Source organism: Physeter macrocephalus, chromosome 11 (genome assembly GCF_002837175.3).
Source record: "Physeter macrocephalus isolate SW-GA chromosome 11, ASM283717v5, whole genome shotgun sequence".
Lineage (NCBI taxonomy): Eukaryota > Metazoa > Chordata > Mammalia > Artiodactyla > Physeteridae > Physeter > Physeter macrocephalus.
The window spans coordinates 144,194,050-144,219,905 of NC_041224.1; the positions used below are offsets into that span (position 1 = coordinate 144,194,050).

The 25,856-nt window shown below is 35.5% G+C and overlaps 1 protein-coding gene across 1 annotated transcript in view; it reads right to left on the minus strand.

Annotated features, from left to right (window-relative positions):
• KCNH5 (potassium voltage-gated channel subfamily H member 5) overlaps positions 1-25,856 on the minus strand; it is a 346,085-nt gene that overhangs the window by 59,334 nt on the left and 260,895 nt on the right. Inside the window, exon 9 of the mRNA XM_024117436.1 lies at positions 14,817-15,069. Coding sequence (XP_023973204.1) covers positions 14,817-15,069 — 253 coding nt within the window. The remainder of the gene's footprint in view (positions 1-14,816; positions 15,070-25,856) is intronic.

The window sequence follows — 25,856 nt, forward strand, 5'->3', positions numbered from 1 at the left end:
AAAAAAGACGGGGAATATTTCTAGGTGAAAAAAAAAAATCTTCCTAGAGCCATGCTACCAAAGATTTATTCTTTCTGCACTCTAACCACAGAGATGAGTGAATACCTGCTCTCATTATTAAGATTAAAGTCAGAACTGACAGGAAAAAAGAAGAAGAAAGACTACTTGTAACACTTCAGGCCAGTCAGACCACTGGAAAGAACAGATAGTGTGTAACCAGAGAAATGAGAGAGAGGGGAAGGAAGAGAGAACAAGACAGAGACACAGAGAGAGACAGAGAGAGAGAAGCTGAGGCTGAGTGAGATTACAGATTCTTTGCCCACCCCACACAGGCAGTTTGGAAATCCTTAGAGAACCACGAGGCACTCTGGTATGGAGAGAGAAAACATATATATTATTGAGGAGGTGGTTAAAACCACCATGTGATCAAATGATCACCATAAAATAACCATAATAGATATTTAATAAATCTTGAGCAGTATCATTTGTTACCTGACCCTCCCCAAATTCCTTTTAGTTCATGACACTGATGAATGACTTAAATGTCTGATAGTCATATATTTGTCCAAGGAAGGATAACTAGAGACCTGAGAGCCAAATAAGGTGTCTGAGGTTATACAGCCTCAAAGTAATCTAAGGGAGACTTTAACTATAGAAATTTAAAAGATAAACCCTACCTCCACTTAGATGAATTTCAGAAATCCATAAACGGCATTACCTTTAAACTATTAATTCCAATTATAGGTATTTACTCTAATTGCATTATCAGAAGTACCAAAACTGCTTATAAGAATGTTCACTGAAGTGATATTTATAATAGCCATAAAAGGTAGAAACAAGATAAATGTGAATGAAAAAATAAGTAAATAAATTATGGAATATTATGCAGCCACCAAATATCACAAAATTTTAAAACAGAGAAATGTTCACATTATGTAAAATAACAAAAGCAGGATATCAAATCATGCATATAGTATTATCTCATTTTATACACCCTCTTCTCCCCAGAAACACACACATGTACACACAAAGCGAATGCATCAAATAGTAGGTTTTCTCTCATTACAGGATAATGGATGAGTTTTATTACATCTTATAATTTACTTGTATTATTTTTTAAACAGAAGAGATCAACAGCTATTATATTTTCTTAGTCCCCCGGGCTATGGAAATAACAGGGCATTGATCCGCTTCTTGTTCCTTTTCCTCTATTGTCATTGTTACTCTTTCTATACTGGCTTTTACCTTGAAGAGACAAAAATGATTACATTTCTCTCTTATTCATTTCTGAAACCTTTTCTCAAGTTATCATTTATAATACAAGCTCTGACCCATTTATAAGTACTCATCACTTTTCAACTATTTGATTTTCATGTATAGTAACCACAATAATAATTACTGGTGCCTTTGACTCAGTAATTTCGCTTCTGGGAATCAATCAAAAGATTTAGAACAAACACATGTAATATTCACTGGAGTGCTATTAATCATAACTTCAGATTGGCAAAAATAAATAAATAAAATATCCAACGAAAACAGAAATCTATATCTATATATAAATTCATACAGAATTAAAACTAGTTTCAGAAATAACATGCAGAAATGCAAATCTTATAATGTTAAATAAAAAAATAAAGATACAAAGAATGATTATGGTTACAGCTACAATAAAGTACATAAAAATGAAACTGAAACTCTAAGACTAAAAGAATTTTCAATTAAAAGTCTACTATTTCTTAATTTCTTAAAGAAAAATAATCTTGATAGGACCAAAATATATTGTTTTATTATTCTATATTATTCTATATAGTATACTTTATGTTATTATTAATTTGTTGATTGATAATAAATTGTGTTAAAAATCAAAAGGGATACAAGACTAAAAGAAAATGCACATAGCTATTACAGCAATTGGCTTCAAGTGATGTGCTTATTGTTTTCCTTCTTTCTACTTTTTGTTTTCTAAATTTTTCTCTAATGAATCTTTTATTTTAAAATAGCAATTATTTTCACAGATGTTTTTCCTTATACTTTTTAATAAAACGGGTACACAGATCTGCAGAACAGTAAATATTCATTGATTGATAAGTGTATCATCAATAGGTAAAAAATATTCAATACATACATAAATTTCCCCTTGCCAATATAGACCACCTTAAATTGTGGAGGTATTCAAATGTCTGTTATATGTTTTATTTTACCTAACTGATTAAATTAAAATTCTCACCATATTTCTATCAAAAATTTTAAATTTAAGTTATTTATCTTTTTCACTATCATGGGGAAATAAAAAGTCTATGAGGCTGAAAAGTAACACAAAAAGTTAACTGACTCAACCAAAGTAAAACTTATCCTCTGCTCCTCTCCCTAAAAACGTTTAGAGAAACATAGCGAAATTAATAAATGTGAATTATTCTGCTCCAAACATCAGAACTCACATTACATATAAACAATACTAATTGTTTTATAACATAGAATTTCCATTAGGATACACAATATATCAACTAGACATTAATTTAATCAACCATTTCAAACTATTTTGCTTTATCCAGTTTTCTATATCACCTAATAGTCACTCAATTCACAACAAACGTTTAAGGCACTTGTGGAAAGATAGTTGCCTTGTAAATCAGTTAATTTATGAGCTGACTAATGTTCTTCTTCAGGAAATATTATGCACATTTACACTGAGTAATGTGCAGGAATCACAGCTGTGAAGACGTGGTTATGCATGGACTATCTAATAGAGAAGCGCCCTTTTTTTTCATCACAGATTTTGCACACTTTCAGGACTGGGAAATCCTGTTCATCCTCATAACTATAGAATATTTGATGCTAGTTTTTAGGTCAGTTCCCACCGGGTGCAAGTAGTCTCAGCGAGAAACATTTTAGAGTTTGAGAAAAGTAACCTTCCCCCAAAGCCCTAAAATTAGTAGAAAAGCTCACACTCAACATGAAAGTTGTTGTTTGGTCTATTTATATTTTCTCAGTTCTTTGCATCAAGTCTTATGAAGTATTTTACTTTCAAACCACAGGAAACAGGATTGTAAAACAGAAGTAAATGTTAAAGATTCATAGAGCAGAAAACTGGAAAATTTAAAGACAAAACAGAGACAAAAAGTTACAACATAATTAAAGGAGTAATACAGATCATGGTATGCCGGTCCCCTGACGTGCTGGTTTTACAGACAGAGTGTTTTTATTTTAATGTGAAACACATCATTTGGTGAGTTAATGACATAGATAAAATGAATTCATAAAAATTATCTCAGTTATTCATGAGTGAGTACAGCTATCTACCATAGCCAACGAATCCCTAAAAATACAGCATTTGAAGTTTACTTAGGTAGTTTCCTGTGAGTGTATGTGAGGTTGTACTGATAGCTCTATTTAATGATTCTTCTACAGAATGGACTTAATACACATTTTAACTTTTATCAGTCAGCCCTTTGCTATAACTGATTGTTTAGTAGGCTCATAAACTTTATTATGAATACAGATGAACAAAAATATTCATTTACAAATGAATAACACTACGAGTTTTTAAATTATGTGATTTTAAATTGACTTGGACTATTTACGGACAGCAAATGCCATAAAGTAATATTTTGAAGGACAAGAACAGAAAGAAGATGATGAGCATTAAACTTTAGAAATTATATTGGTGTGTAAGAATAGAATCTTTAAAATATTTAGAATTGGTGCCTGCCAATCTTCAGTGATTGATGTCCAAAGTCGTTCTGTTGAAAAATTATAATGGATACACCTTGACACTTTTAGAGAAGCCAATAATTCTTATCTACAAAAACATCACTGATTTAGCTTATGAATTTTTATTTACACACACAAAGAATGAGCCAAATAGCTGTTACTAAGCGAGATAGAGAGGGTGGAAGGGAGGCTCAAGAGGGAGGGGATATGGGGATATATGTATGGCTGATTCATTTTGTTGTACAACACAAACTAACACAGTATTGTGAAGCAATTATACTCCAATAAAGAGCTATACAAAAAAAAAAAAAGGAGATGTAAAAAAATAGAGAGTATCCTGATAGATCAGTAAGGGATGATGGTAGCTGCCTTTGAGGAGGTAGAAGATACAGTAATTAGCAAGCTGGTAATTCTGAATTTGGCACTATTAGTGTTAAGAACAAATTGGTTACATATAGAAACCCAAACATGTATCCAAATCAAGAAAGTTAGTAGCATATTACAAAAAACAAGTCCAAGAAAAAGACTAAACTAAAAAGCAGTTATATCTTGAAATTCTTCTGTTTTCTTTTTCTAAGAAAGCATTTAGAGTTGAAGCCTATTATAATGTTCATATTATAACTAAGTCTTGCACACTTCACACCTATCAAATGGTAGAAATGATGGCTGTCCTCTTCACCCCATTCAGTGAATACATCTAGCATCCTAACCCTATCTCTAATACTACCCTTCAGCTAGAACATGTGCTTTATGCTGTGGAGGGATAGAGACATGCAGGAAATAGAAATCCTGTTCTCAAGAATTTTTAATGTATAATAAGAGAGACATGTCCAAAAAATGATAAAATAGGAAAAAATAAAATAAGTACTATAGGATCAGGATAATAGGGAATGCACACAAGAAAAAACATTTGTTTTGAATTTGAGGGTATTTAGTTAAGACCTCACAAGTAAAGTAGTGTTTGCGTTTAATCACAGTGGAGCCTTCAAGAGAAGAGCAGTACTTTTTGTGAAAGAGCAACATGAGCATGATCTGCCCAGGGGCTGATGAGCAGTATTAGCCCAATACTGGAAACCTATGGGACACAGAGAGAAGGCCAAGTCTAGAGGGAAAACACAGCACCTAAGAGGGAGAACATTTAATGCCATGCAACAGTCTGCTTCATCCTATTTCAAAGACGGATGACTAAAAGTGTTGCAAATAAAGAGAGTCGCGGCCTATCCAATGCTTTAATAGCAGAACTAATGACAGTGTGAAGAGTGGCAAAGAAGTACCGTTACATCACTGTGAGACAACCATATGATATTTCACAGATTACAAATACATGATTTCACCTCACCTCATAATTACCTAATCATGAGTTAAGGCAGTGACAACAAGATTAAAGAGGACAGAAAGACACAAAAGATATGATGGCAGAAAACAAAAGCTCCATGATTTGCCTACTGATCTGAGTGAGGTGGAAGGAGTAACTTTTAAAATAGTCTAGGAAAGGGCTTCCCTGGTGGCGCAGTGGTTGAGAGTCCGCCTGCGATGCAGGGGATACGGGTTCGTGCCCCGGTCCGGGAAGACCCCACATGCCGCGGAGCGGCTGGGCCCGTGAGCCATGGCCGCTGAGCCTGCGCGTCCAGAGTCTGTGCTCCGCAACGGGAGAGGCCACAACAGTGAGAGGCCCGCGTACCGGAAAAAAAAATACTCTAGGAAGAAATGTGAACCAAGAATTTCATATCCAGCAGAACTGATTTTCAAGAATAAAGGACACAAACTATATCACCAATATAAAAGAACTCAGGGAATTTTGCTCCCATGGATTTTTCCTACTATTAGTGAATAATCTTCATACAATCAAAATACCTAGAGAGACACTGACATAAAGACTAGTGGTAGCACTAACTATACAGTTACTTGTAGAATTAAGACTAAATGAAGGTTAAAAGGGAGAGGGTACAGTATGCAATGGTTATATGCTTTAACAATATATAGTACCACTACTAAAAATAATGATGGGTGGGGGAGAATGCGAGAAGCATATGCAAAAATCTTTTAATGTATTTTCAGTAATCATATTGGTGGTGATGGCATTAGTACTGTTATTCTGAGGTTGTTATATTTGTAATGGGGCATAAAGCAATTGAGCAATTATGCAATATTTTACTTCTATCATCCCCAGCATTCTCAATATGGAAGAAAGTAGTTGAAGATGCAATATAGACACGGATAGATAAAGCCCTATTGTACTCAGTTTTAGTTAAATATATTGTATGAACTCATAAGAAATTTTATTTATATATGTGGGTGCATATATATATATATATATATATATATATATATATACATACTACACACACACACACACACAAATATTTTTCTCCTCATTTTATTTATTAAATGGACCAAGAGACAATGGCCAACTCAGTAGCAGTGAATATCTGTAGGACCAAGATTGTGAAATATTTTTCACAAAAACAAATTCAAGCCTCTTGGAGAAATGACTAATGGCTGATTCCAGGTGTGGGGCAGAATTATACAAGATGAGGATCTGGTCATATTACATAGCCAAGAAAGACTGCTGTATCAAAAAGACACAGGAGCCAACTTGAAGAGGCTCTTATTTGCCAAAGATAGGAAAATTTGCACTTCAATAATGGTCAAAACTGCAAAGCACTGAAATTCATCATTTGTTTAAACTCATTAGTACATAAGGATATTTTTAAGAAACTATCTAGGTACCCTCAGAGGATAAGAAACCAATTAGTTATCTTAAAAGTTGGTAAATAATGGAGAAGTATCAAGCATATATGTGGCCATTCCTATGTGAACTTCATACTGAATAAACAAATAGTAGTTGAGAGGAAGTATCTCTCTATAAAAGCATCCCAACTAACACCAAAAATATAAAATTAGAACATCTTCATTTTGCAACTCCCAGTGAATTAATGGATCTAGGCATTGAGTATCAACAGTTGTTAACACCATCAAAAAATGCAACTAGATAATCACAAGTCATCTGATGAAAGAACACACCCGCCTAGAGTCTTGCAAAGGGATTGAACCTGAGTCTGATCAATCCTCTGGATCCAGCTGCTAACTGACAGAAAATATAGAGGATGGAGGAACATGTTGAACTACAGTGAGCATGCAATCAGCAGAATCCAGACTGTGGGAACTCTGCAGGACAAAAGGCCCAGGCTCTACAGCAAAGAATTATAAAGAAAAGAAAGGGATGGGGGGGAACTGTAGATTTAAAAATATTTAAAAAATAGATCAAATTTAGAAATAAGCAAATTAAACTTGGTGTTTAGGATGGGTCACACGGTGGGACTTCTCCAGGGGGGCAGGGGTTGTAAAAGTTCTGTTTCTTAATTTGTGAAATGGTTACAGGATCTTTGATTACAAAGTTTCATTAGGTTATATGTTTTTATTGTGATTTTTCTGAATCTGTTTTTTAGTTTGCAAATTTAAAAATTCAAGTAATTTTGATGCGCACGTACTCACCAATAACACCTCCCCCTCCGCATACCAAAAGGAAGACTGAATTCTCAATGGCATTCACCAAGTAAGTAAACCAGCACCTACAACTGACTAGCTTTGTTCTTCTTAGTGACAAAACGAAACCAACTTATTAAACCTGTAATTAGTTAAGTTTTCAATTCCTTAAAGACAAAAGAATCCTTGATACTTTTTGAGAAAATATGAAATAATGGGCTTGACTAGGGGAAGGCAGGGTAGAGAAGGAGAGTCGGAGCAGGACACTGATATGTAGGTAGATATAAGAAATCTGGAAAAATTAAGATGAAGCTTTCTGTACGTGGATGGCATGACCTTAGGAAAAAAAAAAGAGCAATGAGAAGAGCAGGCCAAGCATCGCTACTCTGTCCAGAGACTGTCAGCATTTAAGGGAAGAGCAGAGGATTCAGCCTAAGAACTGAGACAAGTCACAAGGCCAGTACAAACTCAGTGAGTGGAGAAATAGACTCCACCTCTTCATGGAAGGAACTGCAAAGATTTGTGGCCATTCTTGCAATCCTGGAGCATTCTTAAAAGCTTCATTTCCACTTTAATACCTACCAACTAGATGGACCCTGAACTCTTCCAATACCCAGATGAAAGACCCATAAGCAGAACTTAAGATCCTCATCTTGTGTTCTGAGGGCTCATGAGATTCACACTCTGAGCCAGTTGTCCCCAGTCCTAAACACCTGCCTGGCATAAACTAGACACTTGGAGGAGGACCATATTTGTAGATAGTTAGTAGCTGATTAACCATCTTATACTTGGGTCATGTTTGGTTTTTTGTAACATATACTGCTGTGGTACTTAGTGTTGTTAGAAAAAAATTTTTTTTTTTTTTTTTTTTGCGGTACACGGGCCTCTCACTGTTGTGGCCTCTCCCGTTGCGGAGCACAGGCTCCGGACGCGCAGGCTCAGCGGCCATGGCTCACGGGCCCAGCCGCTCCGCGGCATGTGGGATCTTCCCGGACCGGGGCATGAACCCGTATCCCCTGCATCGGCAGGCGGACTCTCAACCACTGCGCCACCAGGGAAGCCCAAAAAACTTTTTTTTAATAAAAGGAAACAAATTGGTAAAGTTAACATAGGCCCTCCATTTTCTGTCAAGATTAAACCAACTCGTTGTATAATTTCAAAATTCCATTTTAAAATTCCTGTTAAAGAAAGCATCACATTTGTAATACGATGGTTAAGAGAATGGACATTGAGTCAGATAAGTCTGGGTTCAAATCCTATACCCACCACTTATTTTCTAGCTGTGACCTAGGGCGAATCACCTGATACTGCAGAGCCTTGGTTTTTTCATCTGTAAGATGACTACAGCAAGTACTTTTTTCACAGAGTAAATTAGAGACTTTGATGTAATAATGCTTATAAGATAATGAGTATTTAACAACGATTGGTATTTAAATCAGACTTTCAAAGGGGTCTGGATTTCATTTCTCAAAAATATACTTTAAATATTTTGATAGGGAATCTTAAAATCAAAACATTACTATAGTTTAAATTTTACTTAAGTATAGGCAAGCTCAATTACTAACTACACATATGATTTTTCTTTCCATAAGCCCCTTTTAACTCTTAAATGTTAATTTTCTAGTAAAATTAATTCTAATTTGTAGACCTATTCATTCCAGTTGATGTCAAAAGTAATGTCACTTTTAGGAATTAAAGCCAAATCCCCTTCCACAGATATAAAGTTTTTCTACCATGGTCAATGACCAGGGTACAAGTTAGATTCTTTCTTGCTACTGGGAGTTCCTGATGGAGAACAAGGAAGGAGTGTTTTGTTAAAGAGTTGTTAGTGGCCTGAGATATTTAACATTTATCTCTTCTTATTCTCCTTGTTCAAACTTCCTGACTAACAGTAGGAAAACATTTTCTCAGTCCATACTAGATCTATGCTAAAGCAAGAGTCTTAGGGAAATGCATTTTACTAAAATCATATAGATGAAAGAGAAACAGAGGGTAGTCAGTATCTCAAGAAAAAACATAAAGAAAATGGCAACAGAATACAGCACATTTTTGGTAGGTACCCAGAACTAAAACAATTATAAAAACTGCTTAATGGCAAAGCAAAATGCTGGCTAATTTGGCTCACTGAACCTTTACTGAGAACCTATTTAAGAGGTCCTATCACAGATGACAGAGACACAAAAATAAGCAAGACATTTCAAGTACTCACAACACAGTAGGAGTATAAACAAGTAAAAGATAGACTAAGAACCCTGCGTAGGCATGAAGTAGAAGCCCAGAACAGAGGCGTCTGATCCAGACTAGGGCAAGAAGGGAAAGAGTAAAAGAAGATGAAGAAGCAAGAGACAGACAATTAAAAAGAGGAGAAAAAATGTTCTAAACAAAGGAAGGAGTATATGCAATAGCTTGCCAGTAAGAGAACTTGGTGCTTAGGAAACTTCCTGCAATTCAATATAGTGAAAATAGAGTAGGAATAGGGAATGGTACAAATCAGGCTGGAAAGGAGGGCAAAGACCAAGACCTAAATGGCTTCATAGGCCATGCTAAGAGCTAACATTTTATCCCCAAAGTGCTAAAATGACAATCCTAACAATGAGACTAACAAGATATTTTATATTTTAGAAAAATTATTGTGGTGGTAGCATAACATAGATTTGGAGGTGGAAGTTGATAACAGATTGAGAGTAGATAGACTTTTCAGATGGCAGCCACAACTCAGAACCAAAATTTTAAGAGCAGTGGTCATGGGAAGGGACATTAAGGATAGGTTAAAGAGACACCAAAGAGATAGAATTAACAAGACTTGGTTTTGATGGATAGTAGGGAGAGGGTTTGAAGTTAAGTCTAAACTACCAGATTGTAAAGACTGTATTTTATCCAAAAATCTACATGCTGAGGAACTCTAAAGTGTGTAATTTAAACCATAAATAAATGTTTTAATCACTACTTAGAAAGTTTAAAACAAGATAAGCATGCAATTTTTTAAAGCAAATAACTGGTTTGCCTATTATAAAAATGTCTAAATTAACTAAATTCATCATCATCATAATATGTAAAGCAAACCTACCTGGTTCATAGTACGCATCTCAAAACACAGAAATGTGGATCCAAAAGAAAATAGTTTTCTGGGGCTTGGGGATAGCCCTTTTAAGACTTTAAAGTGTGAAGCACTTGACTGTTAATAACAAGTATATGGGAAGAAATCTTAACCACAACACAAAAGTCACATTTTCACAAATTCTCAAAACAGCAGAATATTATTCTTTCACATCTCAGATTTTTTCTTTTTGGAATAAAAATAAGAAGAAGATTTTGAATTTTGATAACTATAATTTATGTTTTCTTTGATAATGCACAAATGTTTATAAGAGATGAACTGATTCTAAATAACTGATTCTAATTAAAATGGAATCTTAACCCAGGTTCTAGAAATTACCCTTTTTATATTATTAAGTTCATTTAATTCTGTCTTTCCCTTCCTCACTTATGCCCTCTTCTCCCAACTTGATAGGAGCATCTAACCCTTCCACCCAAACTCTACATAAATAATCATAGTTCTCTTGGGAATTTAAAGTTACAATTAAAAGACTTAGATACAGATTGTGTTATATTAATAATTCCAATCATATGATTCTAATAATCAGTGAACACAGAAGAGAAAAGACAAAATGTGAATGCAGCAAAACAAATATCTTAGGAGTTGGGTCTAAAGTTAGTGGGGAAATGTCATTTTTATAGTCTCTATAAGGTACAATATACTTTGTCAAGACACTTAAAAGTAACCTGGCTATTTTAGGCATACCAATAACTGTTCACATTAAGTAATTATAGGGTAAAAACTAAAAAGCAAGATGATATTAAAGCATATAAAATATTATGTATGCATCATGAACTTAGTTTGGAATTCTTTGTGTTTCATAAAAACTGCGAAAGTCAAAAGAAAAAAAGGTGGAGGTGTAAGAACTGAAAGAACTTCACATTAGAAAAAGACATGAACTGCAATTATTCCTATGCCCTATTTAGAAAACAACTTGAAGCCACCTCTCAGTGTTAAAAAAGAAGGTATTTATTGACTACATTTTTTATCTTTACATTAATTAGTTCTGCTTCAGAACTTTTTCATTAAACACCTTAACACTTTTGACACACTAAAGAATTAAGTACCTACCAAGAGACCATTCAGAGGCAAGGATCCAAAAGAATGCACTGCACCTGGTTTTCGGATTCAGAGATTTTTAATTAATTTTAAAACAACTTCAGTTTTCTACCTTTCAACTGTCAAATAAATCAGTGTAAGAGAGAGCAAGGCCTATTTATCAGACCAATTTAAAACAAATTCTCATTTTTTTGAGGTATACTGAGATGGGGGAGAGGATGATGTTTCTGTCTGACCCTTATAAGGGTCATGATGAAAAAGGACACATTTCAATGCTAAAAGACACAATTCAAATTGAAGATATAATAGCTATGAATATTTGTACACCAAACAACACAGCAACAACCACTATAAGGCACAAACTACAGGAGATACAAAGAGACATAGACAAAACACCTTAATAATAAAATACTTTACCATGCCACTCTCAGTTCAAAAATAGGTCAAGAGGAAAAAAAAATAAGTAAAGATATTGAAGACCTAATCAACTTAGTAAGGTAGAAAACCTAAGTCTATGTGTCAAATTTCACATGCTGATAATTTTTGCAACTTTTCATTAACTTTGTAATTAGGCTAGCAAAAAATGAGAAGGTAAGAAGAAAAAATAGTAGAAAAGGAATGAACAGTCACAAAGTGTCAGAAGTGATGCTGATGAGTTACTATTTTCCCCTCTCCCTTTCCTAAGACATTGTTAAAGCATCTTAAGTGTTAAACAAAAAACCTTTTTAATTGTAAAAGAAAGTATTTTTGGTTTAGAAAAATCTGAAAACATGTGTCCCCAGCGGAAACCACACTGAGAAGTCACACAACGGAGCTGGTGTGACGACTGATCTACAAGTCACGAAGCTGGTTCGTGAAGGAAGGCCCTTCTGGCAGGTTCCATGCCCCTCAGGTGAAGCACAGGTGGCAGCAGGCACCGGACTTCAGCTGCCTCATGGGTGGAACCTGTAAACCATATGAGCACAAGGGTATATCTAGACCATGGAAGACACACCACTGCATGTGGTGCAGTCGTCTCTCATGTATGACATCACACTCCATCTCCTGCAGAAAGTCACCATGAGTCCACACTCCTAGTCCACAGTCTCCTCAGACTGCCTTCCTATAAAGCCAGATTAGCGGAAGGTGCAACACCAAGGCAGAGTTCCCAAAGCTTGTCTCCACGACTATCTCGTCACCAATGACCCAAATCACAGATTCCATGAGGACGGTGTCTTTGCCCAGCACCATGGCACTTAGGTGACCCTTTGAGCCCATGCCACCCCACCACCCACTTTTCTCCTCTTTGGGAGATCACTTATTGATCAAAATTTTTTTTTTAAACAAAAACCTTCTGACTGCCTTTTGGCTGAACGAATCTTTGTTAGAGGCCCACATGATAAAGAAAGATTGCCAGAGATGTGTATATATAATTTGACTCATTAAACCAGGAGATGAAAAGTCTCTGAAATCTCAAGATTTTTGAGGAGGATAAACAAATAGCATGCATTCAAACAAGTAAAATATGACAGATATATGATGAGACTGGGCCAATACCCAGGGGCCCTGTGTTCATTTCTACTGTGTCATTGGGCAAAAACAGCTACCATTTTATTTTAAAATGAAAAGAAAATGCATTTTGTCTGTCTCACTGAGCAAATGACTCCAGCTTAGCAGATCCAGCCCAGAGGTACTACACTCAGGGCTTTCTCTATCCATCTTTTTAGAAAAGAATCTACCAAGGTAAAGCTATAATGAAGAAAATGGGGCAAAGCAAATGACAATGAGTGCACAGCCAAGGTAATATATCATGACGGTACTCACTTGAGTGTAATATATTTTATGTCTGTTCTCCCACCCACCACTGACATGAACATGCAGGAAAAAATACACCTGTTTTGGGCTTGTGTTTTATCCTCTTCTGTAAGCAAACAAGAATGGTTGTAGTGTGTCTATACTCCATTTTACCACAAAGGATTGTTCTGGCAAAATGTACACTTTTTAATGAGGGATTATATAACTCCTTTATACTCCAAGAAACAAAGCAGAACAAGTACTAAACACAAGCATTAAACACACCCAGAGTGCTGACTCTAAGTACTGTATGCATTTTTCTTGCCAAAAAATAAAGTTTCTAAAAGAAATTTATGCATAAATGTAATATTATTTCTCAACAGTTAAGGAAAGGGTTACAAACAATAGCGTTCAGTCATTTGCAACACTGAATCATTTTCTGTAACCCTTACAAATTTTACTGAACAATAAAAATTTTACTGTATTTTCCTATGAAGAGTCATTGTTTCTCAACTCTCAATTCTGTCTTTTTCAAGTAATTGTGTTTTTTGAAGTGAGTCCTTCATTTTGGGGCTGGATTTTGCTTTTGCAGTTTCTAAAATACATCAGTCAGTCTTTACTTATGAGAATAAGTGGCATTCAAAGCTATGGTAGGTTGACCTCAGTAGCTAAAAAATCCAATAGTTTAAAAATTGAGCTCATTTTTCATGAGATACAAGCCATGAAAAATGTGATCAAAAGGGAGTTGACATCCTGCAATTCTAACTTATTTTACTTGAAAAAACACAAGAAATGATTCTCCTCTGACCTCATTATTGCTTCCTTCTTTTTAATCTATGTGGACTTCACGCTGCAGATATTTGAGCAGAAAATGATCTAAAATATCATTTAGCAATTCTTTTACCAAGATAAAACGTAAAATGGATTACACTGTCCCCAAACATGTAATTTTTTAAAATTTTGTCACTCACATGTTCTGTCACTGCCTTTTTTCATCAGTGCAACTATCTACCAGGTGTCTGAATTTTAGAACAAATTTATTATTAGCTGAATAACTTTCCTGATTCAGAAATGTAGATGGACAAAACCAGCTTTAAAAACCTAAGTTTACTTGCATTGTGATTATTCCAATATAATGGGTCAAATTCATTTACCTCCTCATCACTTTCAGCCCACTACTTAGGTCCACTGTGGGGAAGCAGAGAGGTTTAGAGTAAGATGATCTGTACTCAAGTCCTAACTCATTTACTAACTAGCTGGGCCAGTCACTAAAGTTTTCTGGGCCTCCATTTATACATCTCTAAAAGGAAATGTTGAACTACATGGGTTCTATTGTCCCTCTGAGACTAACACTCAGGTTACTAAACTGACAATCATTTCACAAGCCATTTTTACACTTACCAACATGGAGGTACAGCCACCTTAGGCTGCGATCACCTCCAGTCTAAAAGGCTCTGTCCTATGGTGCCAGAGAAAGTTTAATCAAACCCTCATGCAGCCCGTTAAGCTATGACCAATACTAATGTTCTCTGCTGAAACAGAATTACTAGTTTTCACTGAGATTCATCATCTCATTAGTGACCCAATTTCCAAAGTCACCAAGCAAAGGAAATTTCTCTTAAGAAACCTGAGAAGTAAAATCTCTAAAACTGTTACACGTTTGCTACTACATTAGGAAAGTTCACAGTACCTAAAATAGCCACCACCTCATCATCCTGGATGACTTCCAAGGATCCTGACACCACAAAGCAGAGGGCATCCACACTTTCTCCAGCATGGTAAATGAGGTCCCCAGGAGCACAGTGAATAGTTTGAAACTCTACTGCCAAGGCGCGCAGACACCCGTCGCTGGCCAATCGAAAAGCAGGATGCTCATTAAAAACCTTCCGGTTTAGATGAACACAGATATCAGCTCTCATGTCCTTGGGACAGATGGAGAGGACCTGAAGAAAGTGAGAGATGCATAAGTGAGAAGAAAATAGAGAGGGACTATTTCAGAAAAAAAAAAAAAAAGTAATCTAACATACTTATTGACTATGACACAGTCTGCAAAACAGTGTATTGAGGAAAAAGGTAAGAAGACACAGCTCTGCTCCGAAAGATATAAAAATCCAGTGGATGGGCTGATGAGCATAGGGGCTATTACAATACAGCACCATGTACTAAAGCTCTGAGGGGGTATGGATCTCACTATAGAGACAACAGCGTCTTAAAATGGCCAGGAAGTGTCTCAGAAAAATATTTAACATAATGTCATCAAAAAGCCAACTAAGATAGGTCATTAACATTCATTTTAGTCTAGTTGCTGTTTTAGAATTTTTTCATAACTAAATCAAAATTCAGGATAATGGACTTTTACTACACATTGGAGGTGGATTCGTATTAACCAGTTATAAGACAACAAAAGCACCCTTGCAACATGACATGCAGTTTGACATGGCTGATATAACTCCACTCTCAATGTGTTTTCTTCACTCTGAAATACGTATTTTCATTTTACTAATGAATTCATGCTCAGGGAGTGAAAAGAATATTCACCAGTCTTCTGTAGGGCTTAGGCAACTGGCAATGTCAATGCTGGCAAGGTGGGCACATCATGTTGCATGGCAGCCCTTGCTCATTCGGGTCTTTGACTCCTAAAGACTGCTGAAAGCAACAGCAGAATAAGCTCTAAGTATCCTTTAGAAGAGGGAACAAATGGCAGAAACATGCTTAGCGAGATACGGGTACAGAGCTTTTATTCCCTGTAGCTTTCAGACAAGGCAATTAAAGACCCAGATTAAAATGGATATTATCCTCACATTATCATCAGAGCATCATCAAGCAAGATATGATTATAGAAGTCAGGACTGCCCAATTTAAAGATGCATGTGCAAATTCACTTAGAATCCTCTCCCAACTCCCTTGGTAAACTATTCCTTATAACCAGAAATGTTTTTCTTTGATAGAATTTGAATCCCTTAAGCTGAAGTCTAAGTTGATTTTTCCTCATTAAGTTATACTGAATAATGTTTTAATATAAAATGGTTTTCTTTCCTGTACTAATTGCATTTTAACCTTTAAAAAATTACCTAAGGCTTGGAATATCCCCTGACTTTCCTTTTATTAGGGGTTCACTATCAATGAAAAGGAAATTTCTGTTTGAAATGAAAAGCTGGTTGCTTCCATGTGTAGAAGACAAGCCCATCATAAATGTAGAGACCATTCATTAAATGATGATTTCAGTATCCCTCCCCTTAACCTTTCCTAGTACGGTGATAGATACTATCTCACATCACTTAAGCATCTTTGTGGATTTTTTCTTACTCCTTTGAATTCCTATATGCAGTACAATCAGCTCACCTATCTTTCTGAAAGAGTTCATCTTTAAGGAAAGGAACACATAACAGGGATATAGAAGCAACTGGCACTTTCCACATCAGTTATTTTCCATAATAATATAATTTTTTTTTTTACTATATTAACTTTTAGTGACTTCTGACAATATTAGTCATTCAATAAGCACTTATCGGGCTTCTACTATGGGGCATGCCACTGCATTAAATTCCTGGAACTAGAAGGATAAATAAGATGCTCTTTGCTTTGGGGGAGGTAACCATGAAGTAGGGGGAGGTAGGCATGTAAAGAGACAATTATAATACAGTGAGAAAAGTGCTATGATAGGGGCATGGCCAAGGTGACATGGAAGCATATGCTGCCTAGAAGTCATTACTTATGACTTAGAGGTACCATAAAAGATCAACCTCAAGAGGACATGGGTCTGGGTGCAAATCTACCACTTATTGCCTCTGTAACCTAAGGCAAGTTATTTAACGACTCTAAACCCCATCTGCGAAATGGGATGACAGTGTTTATTTCATAGGTTCATTGTAGGAATTAAATGAAAGAACTTGAGTTAGCCCAATTTAGTCTTGCACATGGCAAAAGTTAAAGAAAGGCTAGTTTTTATTTTCCCTACTGAACATGAGTATTCCTACAAAATTTACTGGTTTTTTTAGTTCTCTAAAAAAGCAGTTTGCTTTTTAAATTTCATTTTCCACTCCTGCCTGAATTCTGTTTCTTGGCTGTTTGATGAGGTTCCAAGCAGAATTAAGAGTGTATTTTAGCATGAGCCTGAATACATTTTAAGCTTTAACTAATGTTAATATTATATTTTCCTCAAGTTGAAAATGAAACTGGTGCTAGAAAGCAAAAAATATAAAAGCAATTTTAAAATACATACACACATGCATAAACATTGCACTGAATAGCTTAATGGGAAAACGGATCAATCTATTTCTATCCCATTTACCTTACAGAATTTTCATTGTTTTAGATTCATTTTGGTAATAGTCATTTTATGCCCTTTTAATTATTTCTTTCAAGATTCATGCTGCAAATGAAATCTTCCAGTGTTAGCAATATTCTCTGTTTAGTGGCATATCAAAAGAGGATTTTTATTGCATTTTAAGTGCATCTTTCCTTTTTTTTTTCACTTTCCTTAAGACATTGCCTCATTATTTTGATTCAAGGTATATACTAAAGTCCAGACGTCATAAAGTGACAAATTAAAACTAAGTGTTAAATAGACCAAAGTCACCCCTAGTGGCAAGCTCCTTCCCAATCCGTATATAGAGCATGTGCTCTATCATGATGTGTCCGTCATCAAAATATGAGTATAGTGTTATTTTTTTCTGTAAATGAAAGCCCTAATAAGTGTCCTAAGCAAGGAAAAATTTAGTTTTAAGTGATAAAATAAAGTTATCATGCAAGATGACTCTCACACCTGGTCCATTGGTCCCAGTTTCAATGTACTCTGCCTTGAATGTCATATCCAACCTCTCGCTGGTATATTCCCCATTGGATATCTCACAGTTATAAACAAATGAAATTGCATTTCAGTAGAACATATTCAGTTAAAAGTGACCTCTTTTATTTGACTCCCAAGTTGATTATTTATCCCCTCTTCATGTCAGGATAGAAATAAAAGTAGACTCTTAATTAAGACAATACGTTTTCTCTTTGGAAGAGCTATGGCTGTATATAAGGGGTCGTTTTTAGAATTCTGCAAACCAAGTGTGAAAAAAAGGAAGAATGTCATGGTCTGAAAAAGAAAAATTTTTGAGTATTTATGATGCCAGTTTCATTAAACCCAAGATCAAGAGGTATCATAACAGATACACCTTAGGCTCCAAAGTTCTAACCTCAACACTGAGACTAGATCCTGATCTTAGAGGAAATGCTTTCAGTTTTTCACCATTGAGAATGATGTTTGCTGTGGGTTGTTGTATATGACCTTTATTATGTTGAGGTAGGTTCCCTCTATGCCCACTTTCTGGAGTGTTTTTATCATAAGTGGTTGTTGAATTTTGTCAAAAGCTTTTTCTGCATCTACTGAGATGATCATATGGTTTTTATTTTTCAGTTTGTTAATGTAGTGTATCACACTGATTGATTTACATATATTGAAGAATCACTGCATCCCTGGGATGAATCCCACCTGATCATAGTGTAGGATCCTTTAAATGTGTTGTTGGATTCAGTTTGCTAATATTTTGTTGAGAATTTTTGTGTCTATGTTCATCAGTTATATTGTCCTATAATTTTCTTTTTTTGTGAGATCTTTGTCTGGTTTCATAGAATGAGCTTGGGAGTGTTCCTTCCTCTGAAATTGTTTGGAAGACTTTCAGAAGGATAGGTGTTAACTCTTCTCTAAATGTTTGATAGAATTAGCTGTGAAGCCATGTAGTCCTGGACTTCTGTTTGTTGGAATTTTTTAATCACAGTTTCAGTTTCAGTACTTGTGATGGGTCTGTTCATATTTTCTTTTTCTTCCTGGTTCAGTCTTGGAAGGTTGTACCTTTCTAAGAATTTGTGCATTTACTCTAGGTTGTCCATTTTATTGGAATATAGTTGTTTGTAGTAGTCTCTTATGATCCTTTGTATTTCTATGGTGTCAGTTGTAACTTCTCCCTTTTCATTTCTGATTTTACTGATTTGAGTCCTCTCCCTTTTTTTCTTGATGCATCTGGCTAAAGGTTTATCAATTTTGCTTATTTTCTCAAAGAACCAGCTTTTAGTTTCATTGATCTTTGCTACTGTTTTGTCTCTATTTCATTTATTTCTGCACTAATCTTTATTATTTCTTTCCATCTACTAAATTTAGGTTTTGTTTGTTCTTCTTTTTCTAGTTGCTTTAGGTGTAATGTTAAGTTGTTTATTTGAGATTTTTCTTCTTTCCTGAGGTAAGATTGTATTGCTATAAACTTCCCTCTCAGAGCTGCTTTTGCTGCGTCCCACAGGTTTTGGATTGTCGTGTTCTCATTGTCATTTGTCTCTAGGTATTTTCTGATTTCCTTTTGATTTCTTCAGTGATCCATTGGTTGTTTAGTAACATACTGTTTAGCCTCCATGTGTTTGTGTTTTTCACAGTTTTCTTCTTCCTGTAATTGATTTCTAATCTCATAGTTTTGTGGTCAGAAAAGATGCTTGATATGATTTCAATTTTCTTAAATTTACCAAGGCTTGATTTGTGGCCCAAGATGTGATTTATCCTGGAGAATGCTCCCTGTGCACTTGAGAAGAAAATGTATTCTGCTGCTTTTAGATGGAATGTCCTATAGATATCAATTAAGTTTATCTGGTCTTATGTGTCATTTAAGGCTTGTACTTCCCTATTAATTTTCTCTCTGGATGATCTGCCCATTGGTCTAAGTGGGTTTTAAAGTCCCACACTCTTTATTGTGTTACTGTTGATTTCCCCTTTTATGGCTGTTAGCATTTGCCTTATATATTGAGGTGCTCCTCTGTTGGGTGCATATATATTTACAATTGTTATATCTTCTTCTTGGATTGATCCCTTGATCATCATGTAGTGTCCTTCTTTGTCTCTTGTAATAGTCTTTATTTTAAAGTTTATTTTGTCTGTTATGAGAATTGCTACTCCAGCTTTCTTTTGATTTCCATTTGCATGGAATAACTTTTTCCATCCCCTCACTTTCAGTCTGTATGTGTCCCTAGGTCTGAAGTGGGTCTCTTGTAGACAGCATATATACAGGTCTTGTTTTTGTATCAACTCAGCCAGTCTGTTTCTTTAGGTTGGAGCATTTAATCCATTTACATTTAAGGTAATCATTTATTTTATTATTTTTTTTTTTGCGGTACGCGGGCCTCTCACTGTTGTGGCCTCTCCCGTTGCGGAGCACAGGCTCCGGACGTGCAGGCTCAGCGGCCATGGCTCACGGGCCCAGCCGCTCTGCGGCATGTGGGATCTTACCGGACCGGGGCACGAACCCATGTCCCCTGCATCGGCAGGCGGATTCTCAACCACTGCACCACCAGGGAAGCCCTAAGGTAATTATTGATATAAGTGTTCCTATTGCCATTTTCTTAATTGTTTGGGCTTGTTTTTGTAGGTCTTTTTTCTTCCCTTCCATTGACAGAGGAAGGGATAAAGAAGATGTGTGTGTGTGTGTGTGTGTACACACACACACACACACACACACACACACACACTCAATGGAATATTACTCAGTCATAAAAAAGAACAAAATGCCATTTGCAGCAACATGGGTGGACCTAGAGATTGTCATACTGAGTGAAGTAAGTCAGACAGAGAAAGACAAGCATCATATGATATTGCTTATATGTGGAATTTTAAAAAATGGTACAAACGAACCTATTTACAAAACAGAAATCAAGTCACAGATGTAGAAAACACACTTATGGTTAACAAGGGGGGAAGGCAGGCGGAAGGAGGGATAAATTGGGATATTAGGATTGACATATATACTCTATATAAAATAGGTAACTAATAAGAACCTACTGTATAGCACAGGGAACTCTACTCAATACTCTGTAATGACTTATATGGGAAAATAATCTAAAAAGAGTAGATATATGCATATGTATAACTGATTCACTTTGCTGTACAGCAAAAACTAACACAACACTGTAAAACAAACTATATTCCAATAAAAATTAATTATAAAAAAACACCCCCAAAAACCACTGAGACTAGAGAACCCCTTTTTCTAAAAAATTTTTATTGGAGTACAGTTGACTTACAATGTTGTGTTAATTTCAGGTGTATAACAAAGTGAATCAGTTATACATATACATACAACTCTATTTTTTTTTTAGATTCTTTTCCCATTTAGGTCATTACAGAATATTCAGTAGAGTTTCCTGTGCTGTATGGTAGGTCCTTATAGAGAACTCTTAATAAAACACAATCATGGGGCTTCCTTGGTGGCGCAGTGGTTGTGCGTCCGCCTGCCGATGCAGGGGAACCGGGTTCGCGCCCCGGTCTGGGAGGATCCCACGTGCCGCGGAGCGGCTGGGCCCGTGGGCCATGGCCGCTGGGCCTGCGCGTCCGGAGCCTGTGCTCCGCAACGGGAGAGGCCACAGCAGAGGGAGGCCCGCATACCACACAAAAAAAAACAAAAAAAAAACATAATCATGTTATCTCACTTGCTTAAAAATCTAAAAGGTTGCTTCCCCACCAGATAAAGCTCAAGTCCTAAGCAAGCATGCAAGGCTCTTTATGGTGGGAGCCTCCTCCAGCCACAACCCTTACTACCTTCCTTCAACCCTGCATCCCAGTCACATGATATTTGTCACCTCTCTAAAGTTGCCATGCTTGCTCATGGTTATTTGCCTTTACACATGCTGTTCCTTTTGACTGGCATACCCCATCATCTCCTTCTCTGTCTAGTCACCTCTGATTTATCCATCAAAAAAAAACAGACCATTCCTCACTGTGTCATAAATACAATTTCTATACAGCTCTATCATAGAATTTGGTATCGTATAGAACGGGAAAATGAGAATAAAGGTGTTGTGATGTGTATTTTTAAATAATAGCACACTGTAGTAACATTAAATTATCACAGAGTTGAAAGGACTTTGTCCTAGAGATTTCAAAATTTTATTTACAGCAATAAAATTATCCTTTACTTTTTTAATGAAATCTTATCTTATGCCCAATATGTAAAGCAGATACAAGCAGAATTATGCTGGATGAAACTCTGATGGAAAAGCAGACTCCTAGGCAGGGCTCCAGAGGTCACATTCATTCATTTAACTCATAGCTACTGAGCTCTGGTTATATGCTAGTTACATGCTGGCTATTATGCAGGCCCTCCAGATCCATGAGCTAAAATTCTCATGGTGCCTGACTCCCTGGAGCTTCCAGACAGGAAAAGCTTAAAAAATCACTGTTCCTAGTCCAATGCCCCATTTTACAGAAAACGCAAATGTGTATAACATAAAGGTTATGTGATTTGCTCAAGGCCTCTCGATAAATTACTAGCAAAATCCAAAACTGTTGAGTTCCAGCTCTTAAGCCATGCTCCTGAGTGAAGCTCAACCAGCAATAAAATATAACATCTGTCACTTTCTGATGTTTTCTTGTTCTTAGTGTATTACAAAAATCTTTGCCAATTTGTTTCCATTTATAACTAAACCCTTTCATTTTAGCTCCAGTAAATATAATGCATATAGAATGTGTCAGTAAAGACATGAGGATTCACTGACAAATTATTTATTTATCCATTACTATTTGCCAAAGAGAAGTCATCTTATTTTATATATAAGTTGTAGTGTATATCTTGAAAGGATCTGAACTAGATATTAGCACAGAGAGAACATTTGATAAATGTCACTCAGGTAGATTCCTTCCCCCATCACTTTCATCCATTATGGTATTAGTGCTTAGAGGAAGCTTAGAAGAAGAGTGAGCCTACATACTTTAATTAGTAACCAAGAAGTTACATCAAGATTCTCTAAGGAAATGGTTGACTAGAGTCAAAGGAAGAAGGTTTATCCTCTTTTATTCATTCTTTGAACATACTTTAAAATGTAGTTTAACACTCATTATACAAAACATGGGAAATCAAAAAACTATAAAGAAGAAAATAAAATTTCTTCATTATTTATATATATTTATATATGTGTATAGCATTTTCATAAAACTTGAGTCTCTAAAGTTTTATTTCATGCTATAAGCACTCAATGTCATATTATAATCATATCCCATGCCATGAAATATTGATTTAAAAACAAAATTTGAATCATTGCATAATAATCCCTAATATCATTATAACACAATTCACTTAACCATTGCATTATAACTGGATATTGAGATTTTCAGTTTTCCCTTTCATAAATCAAGTCATAACAAATACCCTGTACCTATATCTGGTTGTCTAAGGACAGTGTTTTTAGAAGTAAAATTAGTGAGTAATGTATAAAAACATTTTTAAGGCTCTTGCCAAATTGCTTCCCAAACAAGTTGTACCAAATTACACTTTGACTGGTAGTATATGAGAGTATCTTACATGATTTTAATAATCTCTCTCTGAAATCTCCCATTTTCATTTGAAAGAGAAACAAATGGCAATTTCACCTGAAACAAAAGAACTGTATAGTGACATGAGACAGAGGCTGGAACACTTTAGTCTTAGTGGAGGTGGTTTCCTACCACTACTCCCTAGTTCAGTGACCACAGATGGACCACTTCTAATCAATCTACAACAAATTTCTAGTGTGAAAATGGGAATAATTGTATTTTAAGTGCCTGAAGGTAGTGAACTAAACAAGGCTCCCTCTTGAGGTCTCTTACTGCTCTAAAATATTTTACTGTTTATCTATAAAATCCTGTATCAGGAATAATATAGTATCAGCTATCTTTAGTAATAATTGATTAGTGAAGATGATCCAGTTTTCTTTCTTAGAGCAATGGAATAAATACATTGATGACATTTTGATAGGCATTGAAGTCATCGTTGACATTCTTCAAACTTCCTGCTCCCTTTCATGCAATTGTTATGCATTGCTAATTAATCACTGCTCACCAATCCAACTGAATGGGTATTAAGTTAGTGAAAATTAGTGGACAATGTCAGGCAAGTGACATTTGCACATAAAGCATTTTTACAATCCTTCCCGGGAATGAAGAGTTCAAGACTGCCAACAAGTGGAGTAGAGTTCTCTACAGGAATTCAATTCTCATTCATTTTATAGGAAGAAAAGAAAGCTCACCTTATTATTATTATTTTTAACTGTAGCCAGGCAGCCATGCAGACCAAGAGAGAGCAGCTGTCTGGATGTTAGTCTGCCAATTTCTGGGGGTATCAAAACCTCTAGAGAATTAACTCAGAACCATGTAATGAAATAAAACCAAAGTAAATTAACTTCCATTTTTTAAAAGTAAAAGGTCATATTTAGCGACAGAAGACTGCTCTAACCAGTGAGAGATTATAGATTAAAATCCATAGGTTTCACTTTACAGATAAATTTCCTGTGACTAGACTTCATAAACAAAAGTGAGACCTAAGGTTTTTGTTTAAAAAACACAGAAAACCAATTCTACCAAGTTTTTCATGGCCTTGGTCTTCTAGTAAAGTGAGCAGTGAAAAGAAACAAGTAACAGTTGTTAACCAATTTTTTAACTTGTTAAAGCTGCTGTTTGGGGCTACTAACTTTCCAAAGGTAGGGCTCTGATGAAATTTAGAGTTTCTATTGTTCTCTATTCTCTATCTCATGTCTGTATTTTTATATGTGCATATATTTGACTAAATAAGAACACTTTTACACATGTGAAAGTATTTTCTAAAATTATACTCTAAAAGTAATTTGATTAATTATGCAGAAGATTGGAAACCATCCTAGAAACAATCTGGACATGATCTTTTTAAAAGTCATCTATGACAAATGATGCTCCCAGCATCTCTAAAAGAATGAGTTCCTTTCTTATATTGTGGGTGGAAGTGAATTAGTACTTCTATTACCTGGTGACAGAAGCTGTATATATATGTGTGTGTGTGTGTATATATATGTGTGTGTATATATAAATATATATATATATATATATAAAATACCTTAACATCCAACAATTCAACTTGTAGGTATACACTCAACAGAAATGTCTATATATGGACAAAACCATATGAACAAGAGTGCAGCAGCACTATTCATAGTAGCTCCAAACTGAAAATTACCCAAAGATCCATAAACATTAGAATAGATAAATACATTGTGGCATATTCACACAATGGACTGCTATTCAGCAACAAGAATGAAAGAAGAAACAACTACACATAAGATACCTGAATCTCAACAACATAATGTTGGTTAAAAAAGAGCCTGACACGAAAGAGTATTCTCTACATAAGTCCATTTATATAAAGCTCAGCAACTGGCAAAATCAATATGCGGTTCTTGAAGCCAACATATGAGTTACTTTGGAAGGGCAAAGTTGATTAATGCCTGGAAAAAACATGAATATGTTCTATATGTTCTTTCCCCATGGATATGACCTATATGGGAAAAGAATCTAAAAAAGAGTGGGTATATGCAATTGATCCCTTTATTTATTTAAGTTAATATTTATTAGAGTATAGTTGATTTACAATGCTATATTAGTTTCTGCTGTACAGCAAAGTGAATCAATCATACATATACATATATACACTCTTCTTTAGATTCTATTCCCATATAGGTCATTACAGAGCATTGAGTGGAGTTCCCTGTGCCATACAGTAGGTCCTTATTAGTTATCTATTTTATATACAGTAGTGTGTGTATGTCAATCTCAATCTCCCAATTTATCCCTCACGCCCCCTTTCCCCCTGGTAACCATACGTTTGTTTTCTACATTTGTAACTATCTGCTTTGTAGATAAGTTAATTTGTACCCTTATTTTAGATTCCACATATGAGCGATATCATATGATATTTGTCTTTCTCTG